Source organism: Merops nubicus, unplaced genomic scaffold (assembly GCF_000691845.1).
Source record: "Merops nubicus isolate BGI_N331 unplaced genomic scaffold, ASM69184v1 scaffold19512, whole genome shotgun sequence".
NCBI classification, from domain to species: domain Eukaryota; kingdom Metazoa; phylum Chordata; class Aves; order Coraciiformes; family Meropidae; genus Merops; species Merops nubicus.
Genome location: NW_008594487.1, coordinates 434 through 16,948, shown reverse-complemented (window position 1 = coordinate 16,948; position 16,515 = coordinate 434). Strand labels below are relative to the sequence as shown.

General features: G+C 37.0%; 1 protein-coding gene across 1 annotated transcript in view; it reads right to left on the bottom strand.

Annotated features, from left to right (window-relative positions):
* The window catches only part of HERC2 (HECT and RLD domain containing E3 ubiquitin protein ligase 2), a gene marked incomplete at both ends in the record, with an annotated part of 42,740 nt that extends 26,707 nt beyond the window's left edge, over positions 1 to 16,033 (bottom strand). The window contains 24 exons of the mRNA XM_008935805.1: positions 415 to 557; positions 714 to 981; positions 1,175 to 1,317; positions 2,784 to 2,927; positions 3,493 to 3,628; positions 4,629 to 4,859; positions 5,097 to 5,293; positions 5,386 to 5,533; positions 7,180 to 7,364; positions 7,946 to 8,128; positions 8,709 to 8,901; positions 9,408 to 9,595; positions 10,478 to 10,669; positions 11,104 to 11,255; positions 11,340 to 11,476; positions 11,555 to 11,728; positions 12,254 to 12,390; positions 12,960 to 13,155; positions 13,276 to 13,403; positions 13,511 to 13,643; positions 14,525 to 14,739; positions 15,341 to 15,491; positions 15,605 to 15,708; positions 15,815 to 16,033. Coding sequence (XP_008934053.1) covers positions 415 to 557; positions 714 to 981; positions 1,175 to 1,317; positions 2,784 to 2,927; positions 3,493 to 3,628; positions 4,629 to 4,859; positions 5,097 to 5,293; positions 5,386 to 5,533; positions 7,180 to 7,364; positions 7,946 to 8,128; positions 8,709 to 8,901; positions 9,408 to 9,595; positions 10,478 to 10,669; positions 11,104 to 11,255; positions 11,340 to 11,476; positions 11,555 to 11,728; positions 12,254 to 12,390; positions 12,960 to 13,155; positions 13,276 to 13,403; positions 13,511 to 13,643; positions 14,525 to 14,739; positions 15,341 to 15,491; positions 15,605 to 15,708; positions 15,815 to 16,033 — 4,097 coding nt within the window. The remainder of the gene's footprint in view (positions 1 to 414; positions 558 to 713; positions 982 to 1,174; positions 1,318 to 2,783; positions 2,928 to 3,492; positions 3,629 to 4,628; positions 4,860 to 5,096; positions 5,294 to 5,385; positions 5,534 to 7,179; positions 7,365 to 7,945; positions 8,129 to 8,708; positions 8,902 to 9,407; positions 9,596 to 10,477; positions 10,670 to 11,103; positions 11,256 to 11,339; positions 11,477 to 11,554; positions 11,729 to 12,253; positions 12,391 to 12,959; positions 13,156 to 13,275; positions 13,404 to 13,510; positions 13,644 to 14,524; positions 14,740 to 15,340; positions 15,492 to 15,604; positions 15,709 to 15,814) is intronic.
* Between the last annotated feature and the right edge of the window lie 482 nt (positions 16,034 to 16,515).

Below are 16,515 nucleotides of genomic sequence, written 5' to 3'. Positions count from 1 at the left end.
AATCCTCAGTTGCTCCTTGTAGCTAACAAATTTGCTTTTCAGACCAAGGGAAGGGAAGCAGGGGGGAATTAAATTAAAAAAAAAAAAAAAAAAAGTCCTCTACAAATATTTCACTATAGCATTGACTATTTTAGATGAAACTGATACCAACTATCAGGATATATATAGCTACCATTACTGAAATGTCCACCTGCATTCCACTTTTCCCCTGTGATACTCATACATAACCACTGATTATTCTTGAATTCTTCCATGACATGCCTTAGAAACATATAGCAAACAGGGTCCTCGTTACAGTCATGAAAGACTGGAACAGCAGAGCACCCCTGTATTCTGACCAAGTTCATAAAAGGAAAGAAATACAAGATTTGCAGCCAGCTTGCATGACTTAGGTTTTAGTACACTGATACTTACCACAGGGCAAGCAGCTTCAGCTTCTTCCACCTCCTCTATTATTTCCTCATCTGAATATTCATCAGAAACAGTATCCACATCAGAGAGATCCGTAATTTGGACATCGGGGTGATCCAGCAACCAGCCAACCAAGGCTTCCACTCCTAATACAGAAGACAAAATCAGCCTGTCTCTAAGGTGTCCTCCAACATTCTTAAGATAGTATCCAAAAAGAGAAGTAACAATTGCTCCCTTGTAAGCAGCATTTAATCTGCTCACAACTTTCCTTCTAACGTCATTAACTTAACTAAATTAAATACCTGGTAATCCAGAAGCACTTCCAGAGGTTCCAGACAGAGATTTTAGTGCAAATTCTATATTTTTCCTAGGAAATCCCATTTCCATAAGTTGCACTACAATGGGGAGGGGTGGAATTGGAGACTGTTTGCGTTTCTTCACTTTTGTGGGTCGAATATGTTGCACTGTGATGGGTGTTGTAGCCTCACTGGAGCTGCAGTCTTCAAACACTGGAGTGGAAGGGTGTGTAGACTCTACAGCCAAATACTGGCATACTGCCAAAGCAGCAGCCTAGGTGAGAACAAATATATCAGTTCAAGTAAAACAAGCATATTTAATATGGGGGGGTTGTGTGTGTGCCTGAAATTAAAGGTTATTTGCCAAAAAGGGTTCAGTGTCGCTTTTTTTTAAGCCTAGTTTCAATACAAATGTGAATTAGAAAGACTGATTTGTGAGGTTACTTAGCAGAAAACACGGACTCTACCTCAAGCTCTTGCTTGTCAAATATTGCTTTCACAGGTGACGGTTGCGTAGCAGCTGTCAAAAGTTGCTGTAAAAGAATCATGGGAGGCTGAGGTCCTTCAGGAGACATGTCTCCTATGTCAGGAGAGGCAACCGCTCCATCCTCTTGAAACAAAAACATTGTTTTTACCAAAAACATATAATATAAGGCAATCAGGAGACTTATTCTGAGGCCTACTGGTTGATAAAGCATATTGTTAGGTATTTCATATTTCGTCTCCACAGGAATCCTGTGGTTAAGATTAAACCATGTATGCCACAATCTTCATACAAAAAAATACAAGTTAGAAATCTGAAAATGAAACAATAGTTTTACTAAAATTAAATATGTCTAGCAAAAACTGCTCAGCAGACAGTAAATTTGCACAACTACTTTCTGAGTTTACATTTTCACAAAAAGATTATCATAAAATATCCTTCCAGGATAAACCACTTTAACATAGACAACCAATAATCTCACTGATCCCCAAAACATTGGTGCATACTTTCTGTATTGAGTCATTTGCCCTTCTAACAACACCTTTTGGGAATAGTTCCCTCTAGGCATTCGTTGCCCCTTCAATAAAGTATATATTTTTAATCAACTGGCTCAATATTCTGCAACTTTTAGATTTGATTTTGTATTCTTGCTGGCATAAACATTCAAGTTTTCTAGATCTTTACTGTGGCTCTCTCATGAAAGTCTTATCACTCTTCATTTAACTCCAATAAAAGGAAGTTCTCATATTTGAAAAAATGTAACAAACCAGTTAATAGTCTTCATGTACATATTCTGTTGTGGTCTGAGAAAAAAAGCAAACCACATCAAAAACACCACAACAGAAGTTGGGTGTTTTGTTTGGTTTGTTGTTTTTCTTTTTTTTCCCCCTCCTTAAAACTGATGGTACAAGTAAAACCATGTTCCATTCCTGGGAAAAAACTCTGACGATTCTGCTGACTTAAAACTTGGCAACTGACAAAAAGCCTCAGAAACATACAAATAAACCAATCTATTAAAAGGACATTAGACACTTCACAAATCTCTGAAGAACTAACAAACTATAAGGGCATCAACAGCTACCCTGTAAGCTGACAGAGCTATTTTATTTATTTTTATATGTAGACAGATCGTATATAGAGAATGAACTGAAATTATTACAACTGCAACTCCTAAAACTCCCTTTAAATTTATGCTTAAGACACTGTATCCTGGTACTTGTTTCACTGGAAATGCCTAAATATTTGAAGCAAAAGGAATAGCTAATTGAGAACTCAAACTTTAAGCTCTATAACAGAAGAAAAAAAAAAGGTTTTTTGCAATTACTTACAAAGCTTACTAACTATAGAAGACTTAGAAATTTAACTAACTCAAACATGTCCAGCTTCAAATATTTGACCTACTTAGTCTCCAAAACCTAAGTTAAAATATCAAAACACATTTAAAATATATGATTAAAACATTTCTGAATTTCAGTTTAGTCTTGAGAGGGCAAACCTAATTCCTACATGCCAACTGCCATTAGCAAGCATTATAGTCACATGCTCTACCATCTAAACAAACAGCAGCACACTCAGGTTGCACATCAGAATACCTGCAGGATTTAATGCACACTCCTGAACAGCTGGCTGAGATAAGATCTGCCTTAATGTATCCTGGTGAGAAAGCAAAGCTCGGCCTGCTTTCAGAATGTACAGCTTTAATTGCTGGCATCGCAGCAGATCCAAATCCACTTGACCTATTAGAAAAATTAAGCAGGCATTAGCATGAGGATTCTCTTGTATTAGAGGAGAAAGGCTATCATTCATACAAACTCAGTCAAAAAAATCAGCTTACACCTTAGCTCACTGTATGAAAGCTTGTGAGAAAATGATGATAGGAGCTAATCTGAACAGCACCTGGATAAAAAGTCTGCACACATTCTATGACCCATGCTATTAAAACCACTGACTTTCTACTTTTCACACCCTGGACTATCATAGAGCTGTGATATGGCAAAGTAAGTGCAGTTAAAATTACATGGATCCTATATTTGAAACAATTCAATATAGGAAGTCGACCCCCAAACCTTATTTACGTTTTCTCAAAGTAAAAACCAGCATTCCACTTACAGTGCAGAGTAATTTATTTGCTGGTTAAACTTGTCTCATAAATGCATATTACTCAATGTTGACCAAGAAAAAAGGTAAGGTTCCAGGAAATCCTTTTTCTTATGTACATTTGCTGTTAGCAGTATTTTTCCCAGAGCATAACCATGTATTTAAAAACACCACAAAAGAACAACAGGAATACTCCAACTGTACCTGAAAGACCCTGAGTGGGAGACTTCATTCTTTGTTTTTCTATTTTACTTCCAGCCAGATTTACTAGTTGAGCCCAAATGGATAGCATAGGTTCAGTGAAAGGCAAGTTGTTCACATTAAAAGCCACAACTGGAAGCTAGACAGTTGGAGGAATAACCAGACAAAACAAAACAAAAATCAGATAACTGTTTTCCAAAATTTTACAAAATTATTCCAAATTTCAATGAATATTAACGGAAGAGGAGAAAGTAGCACTCATTTTTCTTAAGCAGGAACGTGTAGAGAGTATTTCTATTCCCTACGTATCCTGAGCTTGCATTCGTACCACACAACTGCAGGTCTACCTGGTGAAAACGCAAGGCAGAGTCAGAGCAAGAACTGCAGTCCCTGAAGCACACCAGCTCTGACTGTGCTTACCCTAAAGTCATATTACTCAACTTGAGATCCAGATTCAAGTGAAAGACCTAAGAGTTTCTACATAAATTAGCAAACCAAGTTAAACACAAATAAATTCACGTGTTAAAGAAAACAAAGTTAGTGTTATTCCATTCTAAAGTCACATAATTTAAACTTTAATCTATTAAAACCATTAAAAAACCATGGTGATTACCTAGGGTAATGGCTTTACGCTAGAAAAGGGTAGATTTAGGTTAGACGTTCAGAAAAAAATCTTCAATATGAGGGTGATGGATCACTGGAATAGGTTGCCCAGACAGGTGGTGGAAGCCCCAACCCTGGGGACATTCAAGATCAGGTTAGATGAAGCTCTGAGTAGCTTGATCTAGTTGGAGATGTCCCTGCTTATGGTGGGGGGGTTGGACTAGATGACCTTTGGAGGTCCCTTCCAGCCCAGACATTCTATGATTCTATGAAATAAGCTAATCTCACGTACGGGGTATGAACCACACTGTCATGACTTTGGAAAATGCCTTCTCCTTTCACCTCCTCAATAAACGAGGACAGGCTTGAAAGGCCCTGTGGAGGTTTGCATGAGTACCATCTTAGATCTGCACTCAGAGCATCGCATTAAACGTCAATGTATTTACCCAATGAAGAACAAGTATTTTCTCTGCACCATAACAAGAGTCTTCAACCACACCCTTCACTGCATTAAAGCCTCAAGAGAATGAACTTACTGGTTTTAGCTGATTGAGAGGGCACACTCTACACGTTCGCATGTCGTAGAACTGTACGGTGATCTTCCCTTTAGGCGTGATGCGTGTCACCGTGCCTTCTCCAAACTCGTCGTGAACCACTTGGCCACCCAGCCTCAAGCGACTGTCTATGCCACCAATCACGGCTAACACTGCCATGAGGCCTCCCACCTCGGGATTCTCAGGGTCAGGAAAGTAGTCATCCAACACAGCCTGCCAAACAACAGTAAAATTAACTGTAGGGAGAAAACATAGACTTCCATCTGCTTTAAAATACAAAGTTAATCACACATAGTTCAATTTTAAAATTACAACACAAAAATACATATATTTATACATAGAAAAATGGTTTCATAATTACGCTTAATATTGTTTATAAACATTCAATATTTATAATTTCAAAACAAATATTGCTATAAAAATGAGCTTATTTTAAAACGTGGAAACTACCCCTTCTGACTGTTTTCCTGCAAAGATGTGGGTGATGGAGGTTAGCTGAGAGTTGATGTACTTGTTTATGAGTCCATTCCACTGGCTGAGCGAATGGAGTGTCCTCAGCAGTGCCACTATCTCTTCTGCTAAAGTACTACTGTGAGTGGCAGTTAGAGATGCTTGGGGCCTGGCCTTTCTCCTTCTCAGAGTTGATTCTGGAAAGACAAAGCAATTGCACAACAGTTACCAATTTAACATATACATTTTCTATTCAGAACAGTAAGTCACTGAGGGAAAATTCCTCTACCTCTGAGTAGTGGGATATCTGAAGAACAAGTACTAAGCAGGCTGCCTAAAAATCCGAACAGTTTTTCCACAAGAAACTTCATGTCTCTTGATCTTTCGTTTTTATCCCAGGATGGAAGTACTGCTTTCAACAAATGCACAGCAAGGATCTGAAAGAAAACAAAACTAGCGTTATTCCATTCTAAGTCACCTAATACCAAAGAAATTCTCAAACAAGCTAAGTACAGAGGACAGGCATTTTAAAAGTTATCCTTCCTTTGTAGTTGCTTCTATAATCCAGCTGTGGAAACTACAGAGCTATTGATCTTCTGTTCAGTTTGCTAAGGAGTATTTTAAAAGAAGTGCCAGTTCAAAGCCAGTAACAATTATATTGGCACATTATATTAGTGAATCCAACCTCTTCAATACTCAGGACATGGGACAAACACACAGTGAGAAACAACATAAATTACCAAAACACATAGGAAAGACAGGAATAGAGAATGGGAAGGTTTGTTCAGATTCAAGACTCATAACTTGGTACTAAGATGTATTTCAGAATGAAAGTTTCCAAGCGCTTTGCAATGAAGGTATGATAATTAAAAATCATGAGATATAAAGCTGAACTACACAAGAAGGTAAAAAGCCACCACAGTGACATCCAAAAGCAGTTACTGTGAAACTAGGGCCTCTGACAGTACAGAAGGAACAAGTTGGCATCTCTAAACTTAGACACTCAGTGCAGGACTGACAAGCAACAAAAGAAGGTACAGTGCCGCGGTGTCAAAGAGCAGATGAGGTTGCACGTTCTGGACAGGAGTATTTCACGTTTTGAGCTTCCTCATCTTCTACCCAAGAAGACCAATACAGTAGAAGTGACCAATAACAGTGAAGAGATCTCTCTTCTTGTAAACCTCTGTCAATAACACGTTTTTCTATAAACTTGAAGGTCTCATCTTTTTCTTGTTATTGTAGACACTGTTTCATGAGGAACGCTCATTTCTCTTGAGTATTCACTGAACAGCACAGACAACTCTAATGCACTAAGTCCTGGATGATGACAGAAGTCTCATCATATTAAAAATACTGCCAACAATTTGCTGGAAGATCACACAAAAATACATAGGCCTTTATGATACAAGGCTTTGGTTAAAAAATGCTCATGTCTTATGAAGAAAAAGATAAAGATCCTTAAATCCCCAAGCCTTAGGACTTCTAAGAGTAATTCTGTAATAAGGCTGCTTTTCAATCTCATGACAAAGGCACTACAAGATGCTAAGGAAAGGAGAAAAAAAAAAAAAGGGTGGAAAGGAGACAAGAGAATTACAATACCAAAATAAGATGCAAAGATGCAGCTTCTTAAGAGAGACTGTAATTAAAACAATAATAACAGTTTACTATGGGGGAAAGGACAGTAGATAATACACAACTTGATAACTTTAAAATGAAATTGCACATTTCTCCTAAACACCTTTTTGATATTCTTTTCTTTATTCAACTTCTAGGAAATATTATATGGAAATTTCTGGAATACATTTTTGTAACATTGTTTTTGCCTCTCATCTGTATAAAACTTTCAGGCTTTCAACAGAACAAGGGAGTCCATATTGCCCTTAAGGCTCAAAAACTTACAGATGTGTATTTAAACCATGAATCCTAAATGTAAGACAACACATTTTCTTTTCTGCAGTTAATTAAAAACTTAAAGGACATTTCCCATCTGTGTTTTGAAATACACTTTTTTTTTTAAAAAAAAGATTACTAAAGTCTACTAAATTCATTGCCTATCAAAATAATTTGGAAATTCACACATTACCTGTCTCTGTAGTGAAGCAGCAGTGAAAGATTCATGCCCCTCAACAATTTTCATTAGCAAAGTTATCCACTGAGATGTACTAAGAGTGCTGCACATCTGAGGCATGAGAGCTATACTTCGAATGAATCCCAACGTGCACCAACTCCTATGCTGTTCTTTATAAACTAATTTATTTGGCAAGGAAGCTAAAAACAAAAAGATATACACATATAACAGTTGACTTTTCTGCCAGCTACGTAATTCTCTTAACAGTACATGGGGTTTTTTTGGACAAAGCAGAACACTGAACTACTCCACTGACTTTACACGAACTATTAACTTCAATTCTAGAGCCTGTAATTAACTTATTAAACAAGCCTTTAAAATAATTCTCATCCTTATCCTGTCTCCTCATTTCAAAGTAGGTAACAGCATTACTTCTGAAATTACAAAGAAGCCACGGAAATGAATATGACACACTCAGTCATACTGTTATCCCCAAGCAGAAAAAGACTGTTAAGAAACTCACTGTCTATGACTACCATACACGTCCTGATGCTCCATGTCTCATGCACTTCTGCTTTTACTGCTTATGTTTTAAGAATGCTCAAGATCACTTAAGCTCTCTATGCAAACAATTAAGATTTTAAAAGCTCTGAAAATTCATTTTCTCAGCCATTAGTCTTAAAGGACTAAAAGCTAGTAACAAAAGATCTACAAAGTTACAAGACAAGAAACCACAAAACAGAAGACCGTAGCTGAACCAGGCTGCTCCTCTGTGACATACCAGATTTATCTATAGTTCCACTCTCCACAAGCATACGGAGCAGACCACACAAAGTCCTGGTGGCATCACTCTGCATGACTTCAGCATGGACGCCAGCAGAGAGACACAGTGTCTGCAACAGGTTCACAGTACTTGTCAACATCATGGAAGTAGGGTGGAGATTCCTTTCAACTTGTTCTCCTTCTGAAGGGAGACACAAAAGGCAAAAGAGTCTATGAATACTGAGTTAACATATTTCAAAGAGTTCTGAAACAAACATGATGTGAGACACTTGTAAATATTTTCTCTAAGATGACTGGACATGAAGAAGATTCCTTACTTCCAACTGCAAGAGCAGGCATTGTGCAAGTATTTTCAAGTTATCCTCTAGCAGTACACAAAAGACATTCCAAATACAATGTCAAGAATAGGGAAGCAATATGACCAGATGTACAGTTAGGCCATATAAAAAACACACTTCAGAATGGCACTGACATTATGTAAAAAAGTATGCCTTTTGGTATCTGTAAATGTAACTATTTCAACTGGATAATACTGGGTTTTTTTGGCCCACAAATATGCAACAAATGTGACACCATTCCTTCCATCCTCCTTTCTCACAGTAAAGCTATCTTAAAAAAAATGTGATCAGAAATGTACACCTATTAAATTAATCTTCTTTGATGAATCATTTAGTCCTGTCAAAGAAGCTTTTTCTTATTATATGAATTTTGTAATTCAACTAAAACTCATCTTCCGATTTTATTTTAAATTGCTTTTTTACCAGAATCATCCTCAGTGTCCGATTCCTCTGTTGTGGGCTGTGTTGCTGGTGGTGGCTCAGCTAGTTTGAGATCATATTTTCCCTCCTTCCCCATTCTGTAAGAATTTGTACTTCCTGTGTCCCACTGCACTCTAATCCAGCCATCTTCCCCCAGTTCTCCAATTACACGACCCAAACCTGGTGCGGGTCCATCCTGACAAAAGAGAGAGGCTCAAATTACACAATCAGCAACAATAATTTGTATCCAACCTTCATAAAATAACAATTCAATTTCTCGTTCACTACAAAACTTATTAAGTAAACATTCAATGATGTTTCAAAATCCAGCATAAAGTTGGAAAGCATTTCATAGTCTTTAAAAGAAATCATCCCAGTAAACTGCAGCAACACTCACACTTAATATCTTATTTGCTGTGTACATCAGTGCCATACACACCTAGTTGGAAGTCCATAAATACTGTAACAAACAAGTGTTTCAATTTCCTGTTAAATCATGAATCAGAACAGTCTCACTAAAAAAGAAACTGGATCTCCAAAAATGATGTTAAACAAATAATTAGTATATTTCATGTTAATTCTCAAAGTCTTTGAAATGTCAAGTGATCTTTAAAGCTTGAACATAAAATTCACAGACAGCCCACTGAATAGACACTTTGATTTTCATGCACCCTTTAGTGCAACTTTATGAAGAAGTTGTACCTGATCACCCCATTTCCAGTCTACTCCTCTCACCACTCTGGTACCAATTTTCATCATGGCTGCCAGCTCTGGTCCAGAAACAGGGAGCTGAACGGGTGTAGTTTCCTTTCTTGACTCTTCTAGGACCGTGGCAGAAGCTCCATGAGAAGAGGCAATCATCTCTTCTTCTATGTTGTCAGAACTTGGTCCTAAGGAGGGAAAAACATGAGAAAATTTAAAACCAGCTGCAAGTTTTTATACATACCTTTGTCACACTGAAAGTTTAATGCATGTAGGGTTTGCAATATAAAAGCAGTAAACAAGTGACAGAGTCAAATGAGCTTTTAGGAAACTGGGATATAATGGTTTTGAATGCACAGGACTTTATGTAACTAATTTTGAACAAAATTAAGTGACAAGTAATAGACACATTATAACAATGAATCTAGTGGATAAATGGTTCGACGAACAGAATTAAAGAAAACAAAACAAACCAAAAAAACAACAACAACAAAAAAAAAAAACAACCACACCAAACACCACACACCAAACACCCTTACAAGTACTCCAGTTAAGTACAAGTTACAAGAACAAATATTTGTTGGTTTTCTTAAATAATAGCAAAGAAAAAGCAGAATTTGAATCATGACAAAAAAACACCACAGAACTCCTTAGAACAAAACAGACAAATGAAGCTTCCAGCTGAAATATGCAGACTGGGGCTGATTTTAATACTTAGAACAAATTAAGCAGGTAAGGTAAGGTTAACAGTTTTTAATATTTTCATTTAAAATTTTCCATTTTTAATTTATTCATAATTTTTCTATTAAAACTACACTACTACTAAATCCTAGCAAAGGATGGGCCGAGCAAAGGCTTAGGAGAAAAATCATGACTGAATGAAGGCTACAGTCAGACTAACTTCTCAGTTGTGCTTACAGATATGGATTGTGTATTAGGGGTAAAAGTAAACAGCATTAAGTACTACCTTTTAGCAGCTAAGTTATTCTGTAGGTCAGGTACACCAACAGCTAAAAAAACACAGATTCATAAAACATGCTCTCCTCCACACAAGAAGCAATATCTTGTACCTATCAGCCTCAGTGTTGTTTGTGTCAATGCCAGCATGCCAGAATTAAGGAGAAGGCTCAAAGTATTAGCCCCGTGCTGCAGCGTCAACATGTTGAGCATAACCAGCAGGAAACGTGCTTGAGGAATAGTTCCAAGACTGGGTCCTGCTGGATTCTCATTAGTAATTGTCTGTAGTGGAACAGGCTGCACACCTAATTAAAAAATAATATAAATAACAAAGTCAATTTGTCATTTGGGAGCTACAAGAAAATAGTTTATGCATTTGCTTGACTGTTTTAAAATATCTTTTATTCTTTGCTTGTCTTTAAGAGTTTACAAGCTGAAGTTCCAAGAAACTTTTTGTCATTTATATTTTGATTGTAAAATATTACTAATGGGTAATCAGTCACCCATTGCTGGGAAACCAGCAACACTCACTTAAACACTGAAAAGTGAGTTAAGGGTGGTAGGGGAAGGTGGGTGGGGGAGATAGAATGACACATGGACAAACAGAAAGTCAATGTAATTCTCAGCACAAATCAAGGGAACTGATTTTAGGATCCCAAATATTAGGAACTTTAAAAAAAAAAAAAAGCAATATTAAAGAATTTTCTCCCCAGAAAAAAAAAAAAAAAAAAAGATTCACCTAGTTCTTTAAATTTTGCATTAGCATCTAGCAAGATGTTCCGGACATTCTGGATAGCCCACGCATACAACTTCCCAAAAGTTACTTCCAGCAGCATTCTGTTAAATGGTGGGATCAGATCAACGTCTTTCAAGCAGTCAGTAAGAGGTTCCCTTCATAGAAAAACAAGAACAAAAAGTAAGGGTTTTTTTTTCTTGCTGAAGAACTGTGAAAGCAAAAGCAACCAAAAGTTTTACCCTATATTGGCTCCTTCTGGAATAAGCCTCTGCCATCCACAGAACATAGCATACTGCACAGATGGGAGCAAGAAATTTTTGGCTGCCAATTTCAGGATAGTATCTATTCCCTCCAGACGAACTTCTGCTCTTTCCAACTGCAGAAGGGAGGAAAAAAAATCTGTCATACTTATGCAAACCGCTAGAACACGCAAACCCGTTTTCATCCATTTTACCTGTTTTAATAAACACTTTCTCATTTTTTCTACATCTACTGGCTCTTCTTTAAGTGCAAATTCAACAATGGTGTTAAGGAGGGCAGACTGTGGATACAAGCCTTGGACATTTTGCTTCAGCCATTTGTATTTGTGAACACCTGCAACTGTAGTCAAAAGTGGCTGCCACTTATCCTGCAAAACAGGAAGGTAGAGTGTTAAAACATTTTGAACAATTTAAAGTTATATTGCTGAAAATATAAGTTATTTCATGTAAAATCATGTCCAAATCTTAAATACTAGGAGGGAATAAAACAAACACCCCAAAACTTCTTCAAAGCCAGAAAAGAGTTTACTATTATTTGTAACTCACTATCTTGATTAAAATTGCTACATAAAATACATTAATAATAAAAAAGTACAAAGTAACCTGTCACTACCTTTTATATTGAAATGAAGCTTTATCTGAACACTTCCAAGATTACTTATAATCTAAAAATTAGAGAAGATATTTTTACATATTTTAAATACGTAGTACACAACCTTGTTTTCAATTATTATTCCAGCTTTCACTAAAACAATGCTCCGTGCTTAATTATATATCCCAAACACCATTATCAGAATAGTAGAAGTTATGTTACAGCAAAGATGCTTTAGCTCATATTTTTTTTCCTATTGTTATCTTTATTCACAAGGTTGATTAAAACTCTGATATCCTACCTTGGGTGATTTGATTGGTATGGGCCTTTTATCTATCGGTACAGGACTGTGGGGTACAACACAGGACTCTTCTAAATCACTTTCTTCATTTCCAATTTTGGATTCTTCCACATCAGCAGATTCAGATTTTTTTGGCACTAGAAATAAAATCACTCTTTCATGTAATCTGTTAAATGACAACCTACACATACAGAATGCTTACCATCTGCCTGTAATAAAATGGCAATGTACTCTTGGTGAACTCGTATGCCCAACTATTATCAAATTAGCTCTGGTAGTATCTTCAATATCCTTTTATCTTTGAAGATCAACTTCAAAAGCACTTTGGTGTTTGCTCAACACATAAAGAACTGTTTCACTGGAAATAAATTAGACTACACTGCTTTAATAAAACATGACTTTTAATAAGATGTCACTTCTAGTTAAGCTTTACTAAAACCAGTTCAGAGAGACTGATATTGATTGATCATTTTTAATATGCTGCAACACAAAGAAGTATGCCTCACCTAAACGGGACTCTCTTGTCTGCCTGTTCTTGCTGTAAGAACTGACAAGTGGCTACTGATTTAGAAAAGTTAATGAAAATGCAGCAGAAAGCCAATGGCTCTGGTGCTTTAGTTAACAAGGGCCTCAAATACGCAGCAGCAAACCTTGGAATGAGATTGATTTTCATTGTTCCCAAGAAACTACGTTAACAATACCTTACCTCTTTTCTTCCTTTTTTCTCTGATTATTTTTTGAGCTACCCTTCGCCATCGGGGCAAGGAACTCAGAAGTTTAAATTTAGACATTATAGAGAGATCATTGCAAACTGCAGGACGTAGTTCATTGAATAAGAATCTCAAGCGCTCAATGACGGGAGCACAAACTTCCTTGTAAGAACGTCCTTGTTCTTGATGGGTCTAAAAAAGGCATTGAAAGATTAGGTTACTGTTTAATATACAATAAAATGAACAAAACACAGCTCTAATAAAACAATTCAGATGAAAAACAATCTAAACTTCAGTAGATAAGAGGCTTACCTTGATCAGTGAACATTTTGCTTGGTAGACAACACGGCACACATCCACTACAGATTTTGGTAAGGTTTTGTGCTTTACCTGGTCAACTCCCAGCGTACCAGGATGAACAAGAGACAGGGCTACGTGACCTTGGTGGGAAAAGACAATCTCTGAATATGCATTTCCAAAATCACCCATAGCAGACTAAACTGATCCAAACCATATTCTAGGACAGCTATACCACAAGCCTACCTACCCAAATCTTCATGCTTCAGAAGACAACATAATAACAAACGTCCTACTTCTTCCACGGGATGTTCAGGAGGGAATGTGATCGGTGTTGTTAAATGACATTGTTTACAGTATCTCTCTATTTGACACAGGAAGTCCTATAAAAACACACAACAGCCTCTATTTAACTTCATTTTCAAATAAAACAAAAAGATCCAAAATACTGCAACCCGTATTTAAACAACACTACAGAACCTCCACAATCTGAACTAATATTGAGAAGCAAGATAGGACACACAGTATGCACTATTTAATACACAGCAATTACAATTCAGCACTACCAAAAATACCCTGTATCATTCTTGTATGAAGAACAACGTGGCTCAAGGACAAAGATACTACTGCCTTCACCTCTTCCTTAGATAGCCAGATCAACTAACATAATTTTTTACTGTCTTCTCCTGACTCACCATTATTGCTAGCCTCTGTTTCAAGGACTTATCTGGGGTTTTTTGACAAAGGACCTGAACTCAAAGGGTTAGAAAATCTGAGGGTATTACAAAAGACAGCGATCAATGTAAATCTTAGCGGTTTTCATAATATTCATGACTACAGCTAGACGAAACCTGAACCCAAGGCATGAAGGGACTTCAAGACAAATGCATGCATGCACTTGACACACAAAACGTTTGCACTTTGACAAAGAAAAGTCCAACTTAGTTCAGTTAGAGGTCAGCAGGGTCTGGCAATACTACAAAAACTTGACATTGAAAGTAATGCATTATTAATATTTTTGTAAGAATGCATTTAAATTTTTTTGTTCTCCCACTCAAAAATCCAAAAGAACTGTATTCCTATAATACACAAGTTTTATCTATTAGCAGTACTCAACCATTTCTTTCACAAAAGGTAACTCTGAAATCACTTTTTCTATTGTTTTGCTATAACTTCTGAAGAATTTTCACCAACAAAACTGTTTCAGGCCACCACTGTCACACTTCAGCAACATCTTTTGTGAACAGAACTACCGAGGACTTACCTTCACAGTGTGATCCTGAATGTTATTATCTGCAATAGCTTGGAGAAAAGGTTGTGAATGGTCACTCAAAGTTAATCGATGTGTATAAAGTTTTGATTTATTTGGAGTAGTGTTACCAGGTGAACTGCAATGGTCTTCATCTTTTTCTTCATTGTAACTGTAATGAATCTGACTAGTTTGCAAGCCTCCAGAAAAGATAGATGACTTCAACCACTCTAAAAAGTAAGAAAAGAAAACACAAATATATACTCTGATGAAAGATTAAGCTACAAAGGCCCAACAGTTCCCTCGGATAGAAAGCTTCAAACAAGGTTTAGCAGCTCTTGCACTTGCTGAAACTTTTTCACAGAAGGGTTCTGCAACTAAGAAATAATTAACTAACACGGTAGCCATCACCTATCAGGACCTTAGCTATTTGGATGTGATTAATATTGAGTTATACCCTCTATTCACCTGCCTAAGATACCCAACAAGACAGATCAAAGGCCAGATATGTCAGGCACTCTTAACTGAACGTGAATTAGTGAGATACCTGTGCTATACAGTCTTTTTTTCTCTTCCAGTAGTCTATTGTGCACATTACAAAATTCTGTATATTTAACTGTTCAAAATTATCTAATCCCCATTTAAATCTTGCTAAATAATTTGGCCTTGATGAGTGTCATAATTAATGTTAAGAGTAAAGAACTTCATCCGAAGACAGCAAGTCTAAAGAGGTGCTAGATTTCCAGTTGATTTATTTGGCCTGTGTCTTTTTCTTGCATGCTTTGACAAGTACTTATCACTTATTTGAGCTCATAATGAAGTTCTGCTTACTGGCACATTCAACTTCCAGAGGAGAAAGTGGTGTGCTCATTGCCAGGTAGGAAGCGTGCAGTCCAAGGAGAAGACCCAAATTCCTTTCTGTATCTATTAGAGGTGATGACAAAGTACTGAGATCTGGTGTTGTAATCACTTCCTGGTCAGGCTAATTAACAGAAAAAGAGTTGAAAGCTAGAACAGAGCTCCAACAAGGATTCTGAAAGCAAAGCAGTACTTTACTTTAGAAAATATGTATCCATTAATGCATAACATTTTTACCTCCATGTACTGGCCGACACAGAAGGCATGCATTGACTCCCGCGTGTCCTCAAACTGCAAAGCGGCTTCCAAAGCCACAACTGGGTCCTCACCTGCAAACTGAGCTAATGAAAGAATGAAGTAGTCAGTACAATATCTTAAAAACTGCTTAGATCCTCTAGCTCGGAAACAGAAGTAATTCATGTCTTTAATTTGGATACTGATTCTCACCAAGTATGCTATTGCCAGTTAAAGACTGGGTTTGAAAGTCCTTTATATCGTACACTTTCCCATCAATCACTGTCCAAAATCCTCCATCCTTGTTGTGGTTCTCTAGATCAGCTTTACGTATAAGTGTCACCTCTTCATTATTTCTGCAACTCTGGGCAGTAAAAAATGAACCTACAAGTATAAAATAGAATAGGGAATTTATCAACAGAAAAGTTTTTTCTGAACATTCCTTTAACAGATGCCTAACCAAATCCCTCACTTCTGTTCAAAGGCTGGTTTGTCTTTTGATATGCTAAGAAGGCAAAAGAGCTGTTAAAATGTTCCTGTCTACATATTATGCAATTAAATTGTCTGTATGTTGTATTCTTTCAGGCACTAATCTGCAGTGTCACACTGTCAAAGACCTAGCACTGCCCAACTACTCAGCTGTTTTGTTTGGAGGTGGAGTAGAGCAACCAGTGTTCTGGCAAATCACTGCTCCAGTCAGTTCTCCCTCCAAATTACTTCTGTTTTATTACATGATTGCCAGCAAGTCATTGGCCATATATTTAATTTCACTCTAAAGCCAGTCATTTTTCAATAAAAGAAGGAAGGTTACATACACAACAGAACTCTTGCAAGCAAACTATTTCAAACCAAAGGTTATTTCACCCAGGCAAAAAAAATCAGAGTAATGTTCACACACAAGCACCTTCATGTCA